This window comes from Anabrus simplex, chromosome 5 (genome assembly GCF_040414725.1).
Source record: "Anabrus simplex isolate iqAnaSimp1 chromosome 5, ASM4041472v1, whole genome shotgun sequence".
NCBI lineage: Eukaryota > Metazoa > Arthropoda > Insecta > Orthoptera > Tettigoniidae > Anabrus > Anabrus simplex.
The window spans coordinates 241,976,527-241,993,161 of NC_090269.1; the positions used below are offsets into that span (position 1 = coordinate 241,976,527).

The 16,635-nt window shown below is 36.4% G+C and overlaps 1 protein-coding gene across 1 annotated transcript in view; it reads right to left on the reverse strand.

The window, feature by feature from the left end:
- The window catches only part of Roc1a (Regulator of cullins 1a), a 119,526-nt gene that overhangs the window by 58,929 nt on the left and 43,962 nt on the right, over positions 1-16,635 (reverse strand). The window contains 1 exon segment of the mRNA XM_067148479.2: positions 5,311-5,432. Within this exon segment, the coding sequence (XP_067004580.2) occupies positions 5,311-5,432 (122 nt within the window).

The following is a 16,635-nucleotide window of genomic DNA, read 5'->3' on the forward strand; positions in this document are numbered from 1 at the left end:
CTCCTGGTCTAATATGTTCTGTATTTCAGCATTCGTCCTTATCCTCCAACCATTCTGGTCTTGAATTGGGCCATATATTCGTCTAATAATCTTTCTTTCGAATATTTTTAATTTATTTGCATCATCAACTAAAAGGTTCCAGGCTTCTGAGCCATATGTCACTAGAGCTTATATTTATCTGTGACTGTTAAACTAGAAGATGAATTGCCAATAGAATCCACTTTTGCAATATCTTCCTAAAAACGGTACAACTGCGTCTCGTGCTTCAATCGAGGACTGGAGTGATATGTGAGGAAATGTTTGCTTTGGCTTCTACTGTGTTTATAATCTTTCTTTTTTCTTCTAATGACCATTCTACTCTGTTTTTTTGGGCTCTGTAGACCTTCTGATGTTGATTCCTGTTTTGATGAAGGTGAAGTAGATTCTTCTGATGGAGATTCGTATCTGTCTAGCACAAACACTGTTTCAGATACTGGTTCGTATTCATTAATGTCTGCGTATATATTATTTCTCCATCAAACTCCATTCTACTAAATACTGAAACATTGTCTCATCTTCTTTGGTTAAAACAGAGAGCTGGAAATTATTTTCTTTAAAGTGATTATACCTAGGGTATAACACATTCAATACGTTAAGGGAGTTCAGTTTTATTGGTAGAAGTTTACCTCGGAAAGACCTGTACACAACTCACGATTCCTCACTGCACTCAGTGCTGTCTCCCTCTCTCTCGTCCGCTTCTCCTTACATCACGCCAGCAGTTCAAAATAACTTCACTCTGATTGGACACTGACGACGCCCACCCGCACATTTTTACCACCCTCTAACTCGTATATACATGCACGATAGGATATAATATTCGAGGGTTTTAGATATTTCAGTATGCTCTTACGGATGGTGTACAAATCGGTTTGAAGTTTTCTTAACATTGATTGATGGTCCCTTGTGAGACAGATCAATGAAAGTAACAAATTTGTTTTAGCGATTAAGAGAAAACAGTACAATGTAAACACTAGGTCTCGCCAGCAAATCTTTGTCTTTGTTACTTGCAAGTCTACTAATAAATCTGATTCATACAATTTGATATGTGTGGTTCCATTTTATGGGCATCTTCTAAAAAAAAATAAAAAAAAACCCTATGAACCTCACAATGAGCTTCAGACAAATGATGAAAATCTTCCAACATGTCAATGATTACCTACTTATAATAATAATAATAATAATAATAATAATAATAATAATAATAATAATAATAATAATAATAATAATAATAATAATAATAATAATAATAATAATAATAATAACAACAACAACAACAACAATCACAATCCAATTGCTTAAGAACAATAAAGCACCAACCAGTTGTGGATTCAATAGTAGTTGGTGAACTGTAGATTGAAAACTTCCAAAAACAAATAAAATAGACATTAACAATTACCATGGACTCATCTTCTGTTTTCTTTCGAGCTCCACTCACAATCTCTTCAGTCTATCAGCAGAAGAGCAACTGAGTCCACAAATGAGTGAATAGCGTGCAAGGAAGATTCAATAAACGATGCTCATGTGTCAAAAAGATCTTAAATCCGAAATCCACCCTTTCCTATCTGAAGCTTTTAAGTAAGAACCTGATGGTGATTTAAGTCGATCCTAAGAGGTGTTATGACTCATTCGATCATAGCGCTTAAATCTACATCTTGAAAGAACTGAGCTTAGAAAACAAAACAAGGGCATCATCAAACAGACCCTCACCAGTACCACCTCCAAGGTGAAATTCAGAGGAAAGATACCAGGCACTTTTGACATCAGAACAAGAGTCTAACAAGCAAATGGGCTCTCACCACTAGTCTTCAAATGTGTATTTGAAAAAATTCATCCGCGAGTGGCACAAAGAAACAATGAAAGGGTCGAGAAAGGGGTCAGACTGGGCATGAACCTGACAACCGACCGTCTTTCACAGATAATCACGTGATCTCCTCAGATTCCCTGGACATGGCTGACAAACAAATCAGCCAACCTCAAAGACAGAAGGTGAAGGTAGACCTTCAGATTTCCTTTCAGAAAACAGAGTTCATTAAAAAAAAAAAAAAAGACCTGATAGACAGAGGTTGGAGAGAGGAAAATAAAACCAAAAGAAAAGTTTCAATTACCTGGCCAAATGGAATAAATCCAACATCTTGAAGAAAGAAGCCTTTGTATTCCACATCAACAAAATGGAAATGGCATACCAACTAACCAAGTATATCTAAAACATAAGATCTATATCCCTCAACATCAAGCTTACACTATCGCATGGTTGTCTGACTAGGAGCCTAGTACACAAGTGAATGTCTTGCAGTGTATAGGAAATGATCTAAAATTGAAAATCACAAAATGACATGAAAATGGACTGGAAGATTGACCAACTCTGGGTATTTTTTTTTTCTATTTGCTTGACGTCGCACCGACACAGATAGGTCTTATGGCAACGATGGGGATAGGAAAGGCTTAGGAATGGGAAGGAAGTGGCCTTGGCCTTAATTAAGGTCCAGCCCCAGCATTTGCCTGGTGTGAAAATGGGAAATCACGGAAAACCATCTTCAGGGCTGCCGACAGTGGGGTTCAAACCCACTATCTCCCAGATACAAGCTCACAGTTGTGCGCCCCTAACCACACGGCCAACTTGCCTGGTCAACTCTGGTTTACCGAGGCGGAGTGAGACTTTCAAGAATTAGGAATCACACATGAAGATATCAGAGCAGAACCAACTTAAAGAGAAACTTCAAACACACCAGGGTTTTCAAGAGCGAGAGAACGGAAGGAAAAGGAACTGATAAGAAAGGCATGGACTGAGGAGAGAAAAGAACACTGAACTCTTACGTGAGAGATCTGGGCAAAAGTTAAAAGACGATAGAAGACAAAAACAATTCTCTTTGACATGCAATGAGCATATAAAACAGTCCATTATAACTGCCTTGTAATGTAGCTCCATTTGCATTAATCTTTAGTGTTTCTAAAATAAAATGAATGTAATTTCATGCTGGATTAAGTGTCAAAGAGTTGTACAATATATTTCATCTGATTGCAATAAATAATTCATTAATGGACATGATACCATATATAGCACACGGTTGATAAAATATCTTTCTGCATGGTTGATTGAATATCTTCGAGACAATCTTGAATGTTCCATTTTCATAGACAAGAGAACTATTGGAAAAACTGTTCTATATCTTATGGATAAAAATAAAAAACTGGGCGAGTTGGCTGGGCGGTTAGGGGCGCGCGGCTGTGAGCTTGCATCTGGGAGATAGTGGGTTTGAATCCCACTGTCGACAGCCCTGAATATGGTTATCCGTGGTTTCTTATTTTCACACCAGGCAAATGCTGGGGCTGTACCTTTATTAAAGCCCCGGACACTTCCAATTCCTAGGTCTTTCCTATCCCATCGTCAACATACAACCTAACTGTGTCGGTGTGACATAAAGCCACTAGGAAAAAAAAAAAAAAAAAAAAAAAAAAAAAAAAAAAAAAAAAAAAAAAACTCTCAAAACAATTGAGGCCGAGTTGTACCTTCAGTATTACACTACACGACACTCTCCAGAAACTGTGTGCCTGTGTGCAGAGGGTGGGCAGTCAGTAACTCCACACCCCTCCAACAAGAACCACCACAGCACAGCACGATGATTCCCGAGTCCAGTTAGTAGGGCGCCGTGAATAATGTGGTAGTGACTTCCATGATCCCTGAAGAATTTCTATTGCTCACTGTCAGCAGCACACCTTCACATGCTTTGCCCTGACGAAAGCCAATGTGTTGATATAAAGTGGCTTTAATCCAGATATAATATTTATTAATTTTAATAAATTATAATGAACCACGAAAACCTACATTCATTAATTAGTTTTTAAATTTATTTGTTCAAAATTACTTTTGGCAGACTGAAGAACCTAACAGTTATAAAGTGACAACCTCTTTTGAAATGATAGATTCTGTTTGTGCCTACAAAAATGTGTTCAGGCTGACAGATGCAATGGAATGGAAAACAATTTGAAGGAATGGGGGCAATTCATAGACTCAATAAGAAATGCATTACATAGCAATACTAACTTTTTGTTGCTAGTGGTTTTACATCACACCAACACAGACTGGTCTTTCAGTGCCGAAAGAATAGGAAGAGGCCAGGACTGGGAAGGAAGCGACTGTGGCCTTTCTTAAGGAACACATTCGGGAGATAGTAGGTTTGATCCCCACTGTCGGCAGCCCTGAAGATGGTTTTAGGTGGTTTCCCATTTTCACACCAGGCAAATGCTGGGGCTGTATCTTAAGGCCACGGCCGCTTCCTTCCCAGTCCTAGCCCTTCCCTGTCCCATCGTTGCCATAAGACATATCTGTGTCGGTGCGACGTAAAGCCAATAAAGAAAAGAAAAAAAAACAAACCAAAACTCTCTTAAGGAACAGCTCCAGCATTTGCCTAGTGTGAAAATGGGGAAACAATGGAAAATCATCTTCAGGGCTGCCAACAGTGGGGTTCGAACCCACTATCTCTCAAATGCATCCGCCTGTTACCCGGCGGCCTGGGGTTCGAATCCCGGCCAGGTCAGGGGTTTTTAATTGTAAATGATTAATATCTCTGGCCTGGGGACTGGGTGTTTGTGTCATCCTTAATGTTCCTTCCCTCACATTCAACACTTTACACTTCCGCCATTTCCAAATATCTGCTGGTTCACAACATATGGTGGAAAGTAGGGGCAAAAGATCATCTTAGGTCGAAGCCCCAAATAAATAGCATTTTAAAAAATCTCCCAAATGCAAGCTCACAACTATGTGACCCAAACTGCATAGCTATCTTGCCTGGTTACTAAATCTTCCATCCAGTGTCAGTGACTATGAAATAAATCTACAAGATTATCACAAGTACAGTACGGAATACAATAAAGTATAATCGGCATAATTAGTAACTGAAAGAAAAACCTTTACTCTTTGGAATGTAGGGAAGGTTCTGTTGTTCTGTATTTTCGAATGCTTATGTTATGGTCAAACAGTTGCAAATTAAAAAAAATAAACCAAGTTATTGCATTTGATTTTTTTACTCACTCAGTTAAAAATGCCCCAGCATTTACATATTTTCTAAACTTGCAACAATCTTGAATATTTACATTATTATAAAATATATGCATCTTTTAATGCAGTGGAAAGAGGCTGGAGGAACTTGAGATTGAAACAATGGCTGACTCTACTACAGTAAAAGGTAGAGAATGAATGTGTGCTACAGCAAATCAGTATTAGGAACATACCAGAATTAATAAACTCGTAAAAGTGGAATCAAAAATACTCACATTACAAACTCCCCACGCTACAGTACATTCTTCACTGGTGGCCGATGCTTGATTTGCTTGGCATTCAATGCACAGATCCATGATGTGATTGCGACAGATAGCACAGTTGTCTACAACAATATCTACACAAACAAAAAAGAGAGAGAATTGTATTAATTTTTCCGATCACTGACTATTTCTTAAATCATATAATCTTCATAATCGAGGAGAGAAGATAGCTGAGAACACAAGACAGGAGACCGCACAGCTAAGGGATAATTACTCCGTAACCCACCATAAAGTTAAATCTCAATTTTGATTACTTGTATGAAGTTAGTAAAACAGTTCTTATAAAGCTCATTAAAGGATTAAAAGAAAGTGACTTATCAGGAAGGTTTAAGATTGCTGGAGCAATATAACTCTAATAGAAAAAAAAACATCCGCAAACTGAGAAGCAAAGATACAAAACTAAAATGCAATTATTACGCCTTCTTTCATAAATCAAAATGGAGTGGGCTTATAAATGGACCAAAGAATCAGAATATCAATTAAGATTACTTATGGAATTGAAGTAAGAATTTCAGTCATATTCAAAATAGAATTCTGTACACATAAGCAGCAAGCAAAGAGTATTACATCCCATCACAGCAACAATATCACAACTTATACCTGGATGTATGGAACTCTTGGATTCTTCCAATTTTACAGACCACAGATTACTCAGAAAAGAACTCGTATCCCGTTGGTGTCATTTACCCATTTTAGCACAAATGATCTGGACTGATGGAAAAATACTTTTTACTAATAACTTGTCACCATGCATTGATGTCGCATATGGGAACACCATGCAGATGCAATGGAAGTCCATACAAAATACAATATATGTATGTTTTGGACAGAAGTACTTGTCACAATCATTCAAAATAGTATTAATTTCTCTACATGTTTCCGTAATTTCTTGCCACTTTTGAAACCACACAAGATTTGTATCTCTGACAACACATAATAATAATAATAATAATAATAATAATAATAATAATAATAATAATAATAATAATAGAGACACACAGAAGAAGGGTACCGCCTCCAAACCCGGAAATCCACAGAAAAATGATCTAATATTGCAGCAGACCTCAGGAATAGAAGGCTAAAATTTTATGGACATATTAAGAGGCTTCCAGAAACCAGAGTAACCCACCAAGTTCTTGAAAGAGTTGATAAATTAAGAATTTTCCTTGGATACAACAAACAAAAGCGGACATGAAGAACACACAAATTCAACCTAAAGAAATTTTGAATCGAAATATATATAGAAAGAAAACTGACAAGTGGGAAGTTATTCCAGAGAATAAAGTACCAACAAGTGGACGGAAGAAAGGAAGAGGATCTTTAGTCAACAAATGAAAGCACCCTGGATCCTCCGCAAACAAAATCATAAATAAAGCTTCATGTGTTCTGAAAGGGACCATTCACACATAATAATAATAATAATAATAATAATAATAATAATAATAATAATGTTATTAGTTTTAAATCCTGCTAACTGCCGCTATTGTTATTGGCGGTCATGGAGCCAGAATTTTGTCCCAGCACAGGGCCGGCAGACCTGAGCACCTTCAAATACCAGTGAATTAATTTTTCTTATAATTCTTCTTTCTAGTACTTCTAATCTTTCAAGTTTCAATTAAGTAGTAAGCATTCACTGACATAAGCATTCTGGTTTCACTACTGTGTTGTAGTGCTTTATTTTAAGATTTTTAGATAAACATTTTTGTTCTATGCGTTTTTTGTAATACCAGATGCTCTTTCCATTTTGTGCATCCTTGCCTCTATAGCAGATTTTTCCAAACCATTTTCTAGGATTGTTTCCCCCAAATATTTGAATTGCTTTACCCTTTGGAGCATTTTTTACATTCGTCATGAATTTTGTTTTCTCTGCTGAAATTCTTAAGCCTGCCATGTTGGATGTCTCTTTCAGAACATTTACTTGTATTGCTGCATTAGTCAAGCTTTCAGAGAATATGGCAAAATCATCTGCAAATGCTAGGCAATTTATTGCAACACCTTTGTTCTTTCTCCCCAGCATAAGTGATAATATATATGGTGCTGCAGTTTTTCGTTCAACTTTTTCCCAGATACAGTTGAAAAAGGAGTGGAGATAAGCCATCACATTGTCTTGACACTTGTTTTATTTTAAAAGGTCGTGATATCTCACGCATAAATTATTACTAATATTTCAAATGAAACATACTGGCTTTTATAATTAAAAATAGGAGAGGATTTCCACCAATCAATACTTATTTATTGTATATGTTAAACTACAGGACCGGTTTCGACCTCATATTCAAGGTCATCTTCAGCTGAACCATACATACATATTATATAATGAAGCTTTGATTAAGATTGTGGTGTTGAAGGAATGGCATATGATGATGTACATTTAGTTACATACAAATGGGGTACGTCTTAGCGTGAACTGGCGTATATGTCATTCTGTACAATATTGCAACTGTATGTCTAAAATGTTGAAGGTCTTAAAACTAGTGTATAAAACACGTCTTATTCTAAACTAACTTATATATATGTACAAGATAAAACAATATATAAAAACACTTCATGCATATGAACATTCGTTCTTGCTTGGTGGTCAATACATCGACTAACTTCCGTATTTAAGTCTTATTCACAGTTGTACACTTCAGCTGCTATTCTTAGAGTTTGTAAAATTGCATGGATAAAAGTTTTGTCTTCCTGTGCGTATGTGAGATAAAACACTTTCAATTTTAAAAAGGTGCCAAATGTATGGATGAAGTTCAAGTAAAATATGTTCAGCTCTGCTGTATGTGTTGCCCTTTTATTAGAACCAATTCATGTTGTTTTTTTGGTGTCCGTAAATATGGATGATATTGGTTTCAAAGTAGTGGCTCCTTTCCCATTTGTAGCTGTGCAATGATGTTATGTTTATCTGTGGAAGATAAGATTGAGTTATAAGTGATATTGTGTGGAGGAATGTCTAAGGGTTATGTGTGTGAATTGGAATATGTACTTACTGTTGTTGGTTGACAGTATAAGAATTAAAAAACATTTTTGTATTGGTGTGAACGGTCTTGAAAGCTACTTTTAACTTGTGCTTTTTAAAGATGTTTGAAATAGGATATATATTATTATTATTAAAGGTAAATGTGGTGAACTTCTCTTTATGGGAAGATTGTTTTTCTAAGGTGGTTTTGGGTTTATTTCTAAATTTATTGAGAATTTTATTCACGAAAGCTTTACTGAAACCATTACCTTCGGCTATTGCATAAATGGTGTTGATTTCCTTTCTAAAATTCTTACGGGATAAAGGAACATTAAGAGCTCTGAAAATCATACTATTGTAAGCTGTCTTCTTCTGTGTCCCTGGGTATAGAGAAGTTTGATGGATTGTGTTTATTGTGTGAGTGGGCTTCCTATAAATATTAAAAGAAATGGTTTTATTCTGATTGCGAGTAATAGTTAAATCGAGATAATTAAGGGAATTGTTGTTCTCGGATTCTATCGTAAACTTTATGTGTGGATCCAGGTTATTAAGTAATTCAAAAACGGTGTTGCTGTCAGTAATGTGAGAATCCAGGATAATAAAAGTATCATCCACATACCGAGTCCAATGTTTGATCCCATTAATTTTACCTATAATGTGAGTGTATTCGAGGAAATCTACGTAAATATCAGCGAGGATTCCCGAGGCCGGTGACCCCACAGGAAGGCCCTTCTGTTGGTATATGATGATGATAAAAGTAAAGAAGCCATTATTTAATGTAAACTTGAGAATCTGAATAAACTCTTCTATCTCCCCTATAGTCAATTTACTGAATTTGGAAAGATTGTTTTTTACTATTTCGATGGTTTTATTGACGGGTACATTCGCGTACATATTTACTATGTCAAAGGAGTGAAGGGTGTAATGTTTCGGTAACGTGAGATTTTTTATTCTATTGCAGAATTCCAGGGAATTTTTAACTGACGTGTTAGCTTGAAAGGAATAGGAGGATTTTATAAATATTTTCTTTTGTAAAGTGATAACCGTCAATACGGAATAAGATTCATAACTTGCAATATGGTTATGAGTAAGAAAAAAAACAACGTTTTTATCATTCTGGACAGCAATATCATTGAAAGGGAGTAATGTTTCCAGTACTCCAGGTGCTGGCTAATGGAGGCTTAGAAATCAAGACCAAAATCAAAACCACAATTGTCATTTCAAGAGGTGAGTTTCTGAAATATTTATTTTGCGACTGAGACTTTTGATTCAACTTGTTGGTGTGTTTTGACATGGTAGCGTTGCTGCTTTATGGTGTTGAAAGCTTGACACTACATATTGCAATGGAATGGAATAGACTGAATCTATTCACTCCACAATAATCAGAAAAGAAAAATCTAGGTAAAATATATGCCCAATAAAATAAATTAAAAAAAGAGAGGAGAAGCACTGTGAAATCAGCTCCTCACTTTGCACTGCTAAGAAATTTCAAAATGAGTTTCTTAGTATTTGGTTTTTAATCGACGTACATGTGGCTCCCACGATACTTTGCTATTAAAAATGAGCTTGAGTAATTGGTACATGCCTACTACTGGTAGAACAATGTTTCTCAGATTAAATTTACAAGTGGCTTCACGTCGTACTGGTACAGATCTTATGGCAACAATGGGGCAGGAAAGGGCCAAGAGTGGGAAGAACACGGCTGTGGCCTTCATTTAGGTACAGCCTCAGCATTTGCCTGATGTGAAAATAGGAAACCACGGAAAACCATCTTCAGAGCTGCCAATAGTGGGGTTCAAACCCACTATTTCCTGAATGCAAGCTCACAGCTGCGCACCCCTAACTTCACAGCCAACTCGCTTAGTACTGTGATAAAATTCAGGAAGGGAATTGAGAGATCTCTTCTGGCAGAAATGAACAACAGATCTGTCCAAATATCCAGTGTCCTACTCTCCGAATAGTGATCATTTGAAAGAATTTAATTGCTCTTTCACATTTAAAAACCAAAATTTAAGTATTTTGCAGTTAGTAAGGGCATCTTGTTTAACATATCGCCGTTGCACCTCGAAATACTGTTATGTGATAATGTTGAGGGGAGAAATGCTGACCCGCAGTACGTGTCACTTAGAAAAAAAAAAGTCGTTGATATAGATCATGCAATACTGAATCTTAGATACAGAACCTTTCTTATCAGAGTTGTAAGCTGAAATATCATAACACAGTGGTTTTTCTAGGCGCAACGATGATATACAAAATTATTTAATCTCAATGAAATTTCAGAAAAAATTAATGTCCTTTTCAGTGAACTAATAAACATTAGATCAGAATCTGGAACCAACAACACATGCAATACATGTCGCAAGCAAGCATTTACTTCCCCTTTGGGTTCAAGCCTACCTCTTCCTATTCCCCTCCTCAGCTGATTTCCCTCAATGACAAGAACTCTCCTCCATAGCCTAACATTGGTCACGTGACATGTAGAGAGGACATAGCTCACTAAGGGAGACTGAAGGACAGGGAGTGAGTACCCGGCCATGGCATTTCCCACTTTGGTTATTCTTTTTTTTTTTTTTGCTAGTTGCTTTACGTCGCATCGACACAGATAGGTCTTGTGGCGACAACAACTTTTTCTAAAGCCGTCAAGATTCTACAAGATGTTTTAATCATGTAATTTGTATATTACTGCGTAGAACAGTGCGATTTTTAGCATTAAGATATGTAAACAAGAGGACTTTTAACAGTCAAGAACACACTGCTATACGAAATGTTCAGCATTCTGCCAATTTTTAGAGGACTCTTAACAAATTATGTCAAGTATCATAATTTTTAACTTTTCAGTAGCATTTAAAGATTACTAGCCCGATGGTCTAAAGAAAAACTGAAACATATACTGGTGACAAATAATGCTTTTCATTATTGTAATTAGAGTTAATGTTTTTAACACTGAATTGAAAAATGACACATTATAATAATTTTCATGCAAGAGTTTTTTTTTTTCATATTTGTAGCTCTGCGACTGCCATATTTGCTGTGTTATGATGTAGAGCAAAATAGCCTACATATTGCAATGGAATGACTGCTGAACCAGTAGCAGCGACTAAATATTTTATAGCAATTGAGAACGAAGTGACACTCCGAACTGATCCCTGAGGGACTTAATTTTCATGCATGTGGTATCGTGAATATTTCCTTAGAATTTCCACCGATTCAGGGTTGACAGGATGTGGTGCTATAGGCCTTCCAAATTGAAGAAAACAGTCAATAAATTTTGTTTTCAGATAAAAGGATCCTGGGAGAAAAATCTCCATGTGAACCAAGTGGTCAGGGGTGAATCGAGCAGTTCAAAATACACGCGGGTCCTCTGATAACAGTCTTATTTTCTCCGAATACCACAAAGTCGTTAATTCACCATCCTCTCTAACAGTTTACAAAGATAATTTGTCAGACAGATTGGTCTGCAGCTCCCTGCAAACTTTCGAGTCTTCATCAGGCTTTAAGAGAGGAGTTACTGTTCCTTCCCGCTTCTGAAATGGAAATTTAAAGATAAAAATGTCATAATGTTCCGTACTGAACTGTATCACAATTAAATTGAAATAAGAAATTAAGTGGTTCAACCTATTCAATACAAGTAAATAAGAACTGTAGTGTTACATTCTTATTTGGTTAAAAGCGGTACCGGTTTTGACCACCAATCTGGATCATCATCAGCCGATTAAAAATGCAAAAACAATTCATAGGAACAATAGAGTAAAATAATATATTATTATTGGTCCACCTTTTCAATACAAAATGAAAATTACATAGGGACTAGTTTCGACCTAGTAATAGGTCATCATCAGCCTGAAGTAAATTAAAGCGTAAATATCGAAGAAAGACATAAACAATGTAAACACAAGTACAGTCTTTTTAAAGGTACATACCATGTGGGAATTTGAGTAGAGATATATTAAAAATAATAACTCTTCCAATTGACGAAGCACTGAGCGGAAGTTATGTAAAGTTCGGTGTGCCGTATATTATAAAAGACCACTGTGCACTAAATGATGTAATAAAGAAGAAGAGTAGGTTGAATGCTGGCTTCTTCTTAGCTGTTGTATATTCGAAGAAGATTACGTCGTATTTTGTAAGGTATTGAAAGACGTCAAAATACATGGATGTTGGAAAGGCTCTTCATTTTTTGGAACAAGGCAATTGTTGCGCGAGGAGGCTTAGGAAACCAGAGAAGTGCTATATTATGTTAAAAAATAGAGATCCTTAAAAAAGTTCCATGCGTCGTATAAATTGTGGAAATGGAAATCGAAAAAACTTGGTTCTTAAGCGATAATGTTGTTCATTCAGAGATCAATTGAAAATAAAGAATCGTAACATTGTCTTCTCAAGATGTTTATAAAGTAGAATTAATAGACGATGCGAAGTATGATACTAGGAGAAAGCTCTTCTGCTTCTGGAATCTTGAAGGACGATGGATGTTTCACGGGGTGGAATAACATATATGGAGTTAAATAAAGGTGGATATAAATTCGCAGTTCAATGCGGACCATAAATTTGATTCTGAATAAAAGACTAAGATTTTTTTTTTAGCTGAAGAGAGAAACGGAGGTAGGTAAGGATCAAAGGAAAATTTTTGAGGAGGTGAAGGAAGGAAAATAAAGGTATGAGATTTTTTTTTTTTTAAGCTGAAGAGAGAAACGGAGGTAGGTAAGGATCAAAGGAAAATTTTAGAGGAGGTGAAGGAAGGAAAATAAAGGAATGAGATTTTTTTTTTAGCTGAAGAGAGAAACGGAGGTAGGTAAGGATCAAAGGAAAAATGTTTGAGGAGGTGAAGGAAGGAAAATAAAGGTATGAGATTTTTTTTTTTTAGCTGAAGAGAGAAACGGAGGTAGGTAAGGATCAAAGGAAAATTTTAGAGGAGGTGAAGGAAGGAAAATAAAGGTATGAGATTTTTTTTTTAGCTGAAGAGAGAAACGGAGGTATAGTCCTCTCCGTGTAAGGACGTACACTAAGGGTGCAACCTTACCCTTTCTCCCCTGTAATATTAAGGTATTGATTTATAGTGACTTTTCTTGCTGTTGGGTCTTTTTCAGTGTCGGTAACCATACAGTTTAGGGACCCTACTTGCCGATACGACGTCTTACTGTTACTGTTAATCTGGCACGTTGGCAACGTTCAGTCACTGTTCTAGCGTGAATTGTGTGTTGCCACCGCATTGCCTCTAAAGTCACTAGCGATACATTTGCGAGAATATTTAAAGCATATTTTCTTTTTCTGTGGGATTGTAAATCTATTTGGCTAATACCAGGTAAGTAGAATTGTGGCATGTTCGGATAATGCATTTAATAACATAGTTTGTGTGAAATGATGAGCACATCATTTTATTAATTACGTTCCTATTTCGTTCCATACTTATACGAACAGAATTCGATTGGGATGTCTAAGAAGGAAGAAAAATCTGCAAAAACTCCTCCGAAAAGGAAACCAAGGTTACGTCCTTTACAAGCTTCAGGTCAAGAAATGCTTGTACATTGCTACGAGCAATTGAAACAGGAAGACGACGAAGAAGGTATCAGTCGTAGTGATACGAAGCTAATGGCAAGAGTTTCATTATTAACTGGGGTAAGTGTTCGTTTTTATCTTGTTTCTATGATAAGTTTCTGGCATAATGACAATCAGTTGAAAAGGAGCAGTATTTCATTCTGAACCTAACCTAACCTAACCTGATCATGTAGGCCTAGGCCTATACCGGTACCATGTCTTGTGTCGACTTCGATACGGTTCGTAGACTTAACCTCTGTGTATTCATGTTGACTTATGGTATATGTGTATGTAATATATTTCTGTGTGTGTATTCTTACAGTGTAGTTTCGGTTTAGTCCGAAAAGTAATAGGAAATTTCAAGAAGGGAGTTGAATTTTCTACACCAGGTAAACGCCGAAAGCGTGAACATCCAGTGACCGGCATAGACAGTTTTTCTAAGGAAGCGATAGCAAGGTTTATTTATGATAAATTACATAAAGGTAAGGTGACTTCATAAGGAATCTATTGCAACATTATTTATAGAAATTGGCACGCAGGTGAGATAAGCTCCCAGAAATGTTTTGTGCATGTATTGTCATACAGCTCTTTTGAGTCCCTTGTAACTCTCTTTTTTCTTCCCACAGGAGAAGTCGTAACTGTAAGAAAGGTTTTCGACCACATGAAAGCAAATTATGACACTTATTTGTACAAGGGCTCCGAAACATCATTAAGAAGAATTTTGAAGGCCATGGGGTTTGTGTGGAGTAAAGGTGATCCCTATGCGTATGTTAGAGAAAATGAAGACATTTGTTTTAAGAGATCCTGTTTTCTGAGGGAATACATGCGTAATAAGGACAGTGGGAAACCAAAACCTGTTGTTTTCTTGGATGAGACTTGGATTTTTATGAATGGTGAATATATATGTTATATATTACATTTTATATTTAAAAAATCTTGGAATAATTTATCTTCATCAGGTGTCTTTGGTTTCAATTGTGCATTTGTCTTTCAGGGTCACCCACATACTCCTGGAATAAACCACACAAATCTGGACATGATGTTCAAGGAGTAATTCGTCGACCTGTGTCTGAGGGAGGAAGACTGGTTATTGTTCATGCTGGAACGAAGGATGGCTTTGTACCTGGTATGTTCTTAATTTATTTTACTTCATTTTATTGTAGTGAGGTGATCTCTCTTTACATAGTTATGAGGGTATTTAGGGTTTGTAGTACGGATGCAGGGGGGGGGGGGGGGGGGGGCACATAAGTCTCTGATAAGACCCCAACTTAAGTACAGTTCCTGTGTATGAGACCCTCACTGGGATTACTTGGTTTGAGAATTGGAAAAGTTCAAAAGACAGAAGCACGATTTGTTGTGGGTGATTTCTGACAAAAGAGTAGCGTTACAAAAATTTTGTCGGGTTTGGGCTGGGAAGACTTGGGTGAAAGGAGACAAGTTGCTGGACTAAGTGGTATATTCCGAGCTGTCGGTGGATAGGTGGTGTGGAATGACATTGGTAGACGAATACGTTTCAGTGGTATTTTAAAAGTAGGTAAGATCACAGTACAGTGATAAAGTTGATGAAAAGTGGGGCAAATATTTGTTTTTTTTAAGAAGGGAGTTAGGGATTGGAATAATTTACCAAGGGAGATGTTCAATAAATTTCCAAATTCTTTGCAATTATTGAAGAAAATACTAGGCCTATCCCTGAAACTACATCTTCTGTCCTAAGTGCAGATCAGTGGTGACTGATTGATTGAAATTGACTGGCACTAGGTCGGAAGTGGCATTATAACTTACCGCTCATTGAGCTCTGTACGTGGTTTTTGATTTTGACTTCTCCACTGTTATTAAAAAGACTTGCAGGTATTCACTTTAGGCCAATGATTAACCTTAGAGAGGTATTTCAATCAAAACTTACTCAGTGTATTTTCATATAATATTACTGGATATTTGTATCAGTAAATTACTTGTATTGTAGGCCTATTTATTATGTTTATTCTGCATTCGACAATCTCCACCTGAATCAGTGCTTGATACCTGACTGTTGAACACCTTCCAAGCTTCTTATTTCTTACTGCCTGATATAGGTTCAGTGTTCGCAGCAATTACATTTGTTCTAAGGTATTGAAATGGGTGTTTATACTTATATCTTTTATGCAAGTGATCGTGGACTTCTAATCCAGATATAGGCCTACTAATGGAGATACATTCATGAGAGATGTTACGATAAAGTAGTGTAAGTAGTAATTAATTGACTTCATCATCAGGTGACTTTGCTACACAGTAGTTGGTTTTACTTAAAATCAGACAGCTTTTTGTATCATTCAACAGAAATCACATTTTTTATTAATAGGCCTATACTTTTTTTTAGAACAAATAACTTCATACTAAAACTTAAAATTCTTACAGGTGCTGATTTGATATTTGCTACAAACTTGAAGAGAAATCAGGATTACCATGGTGCTATGAACAGCGAGAAATTTCAGATGTGGGTGAAGACGCAATTAATCGTAGGATTAAGAAATATAGGACCCTGTGTTATTGTAATGGATAATGCACCATATCACTGTAAGCTTGTTGAGCATCAACCAACAACGAAATGGAGGAAGGATCAATTAGTGGTAATTATACTTAATTGAATATTTCCTTCTACTGAATGATGTTTAATGATGTTACAGAAATTAATTTTTATTTTTCCTTTAATTTACAGTCATGGTTAAGGCAGAATGGAGTTTCTCCACCAGAAAATGCCACAAAAGATGAGCTGCAAAGGTTGTGTAATATGAATCGAAGTCACTTAAAGAGGTACA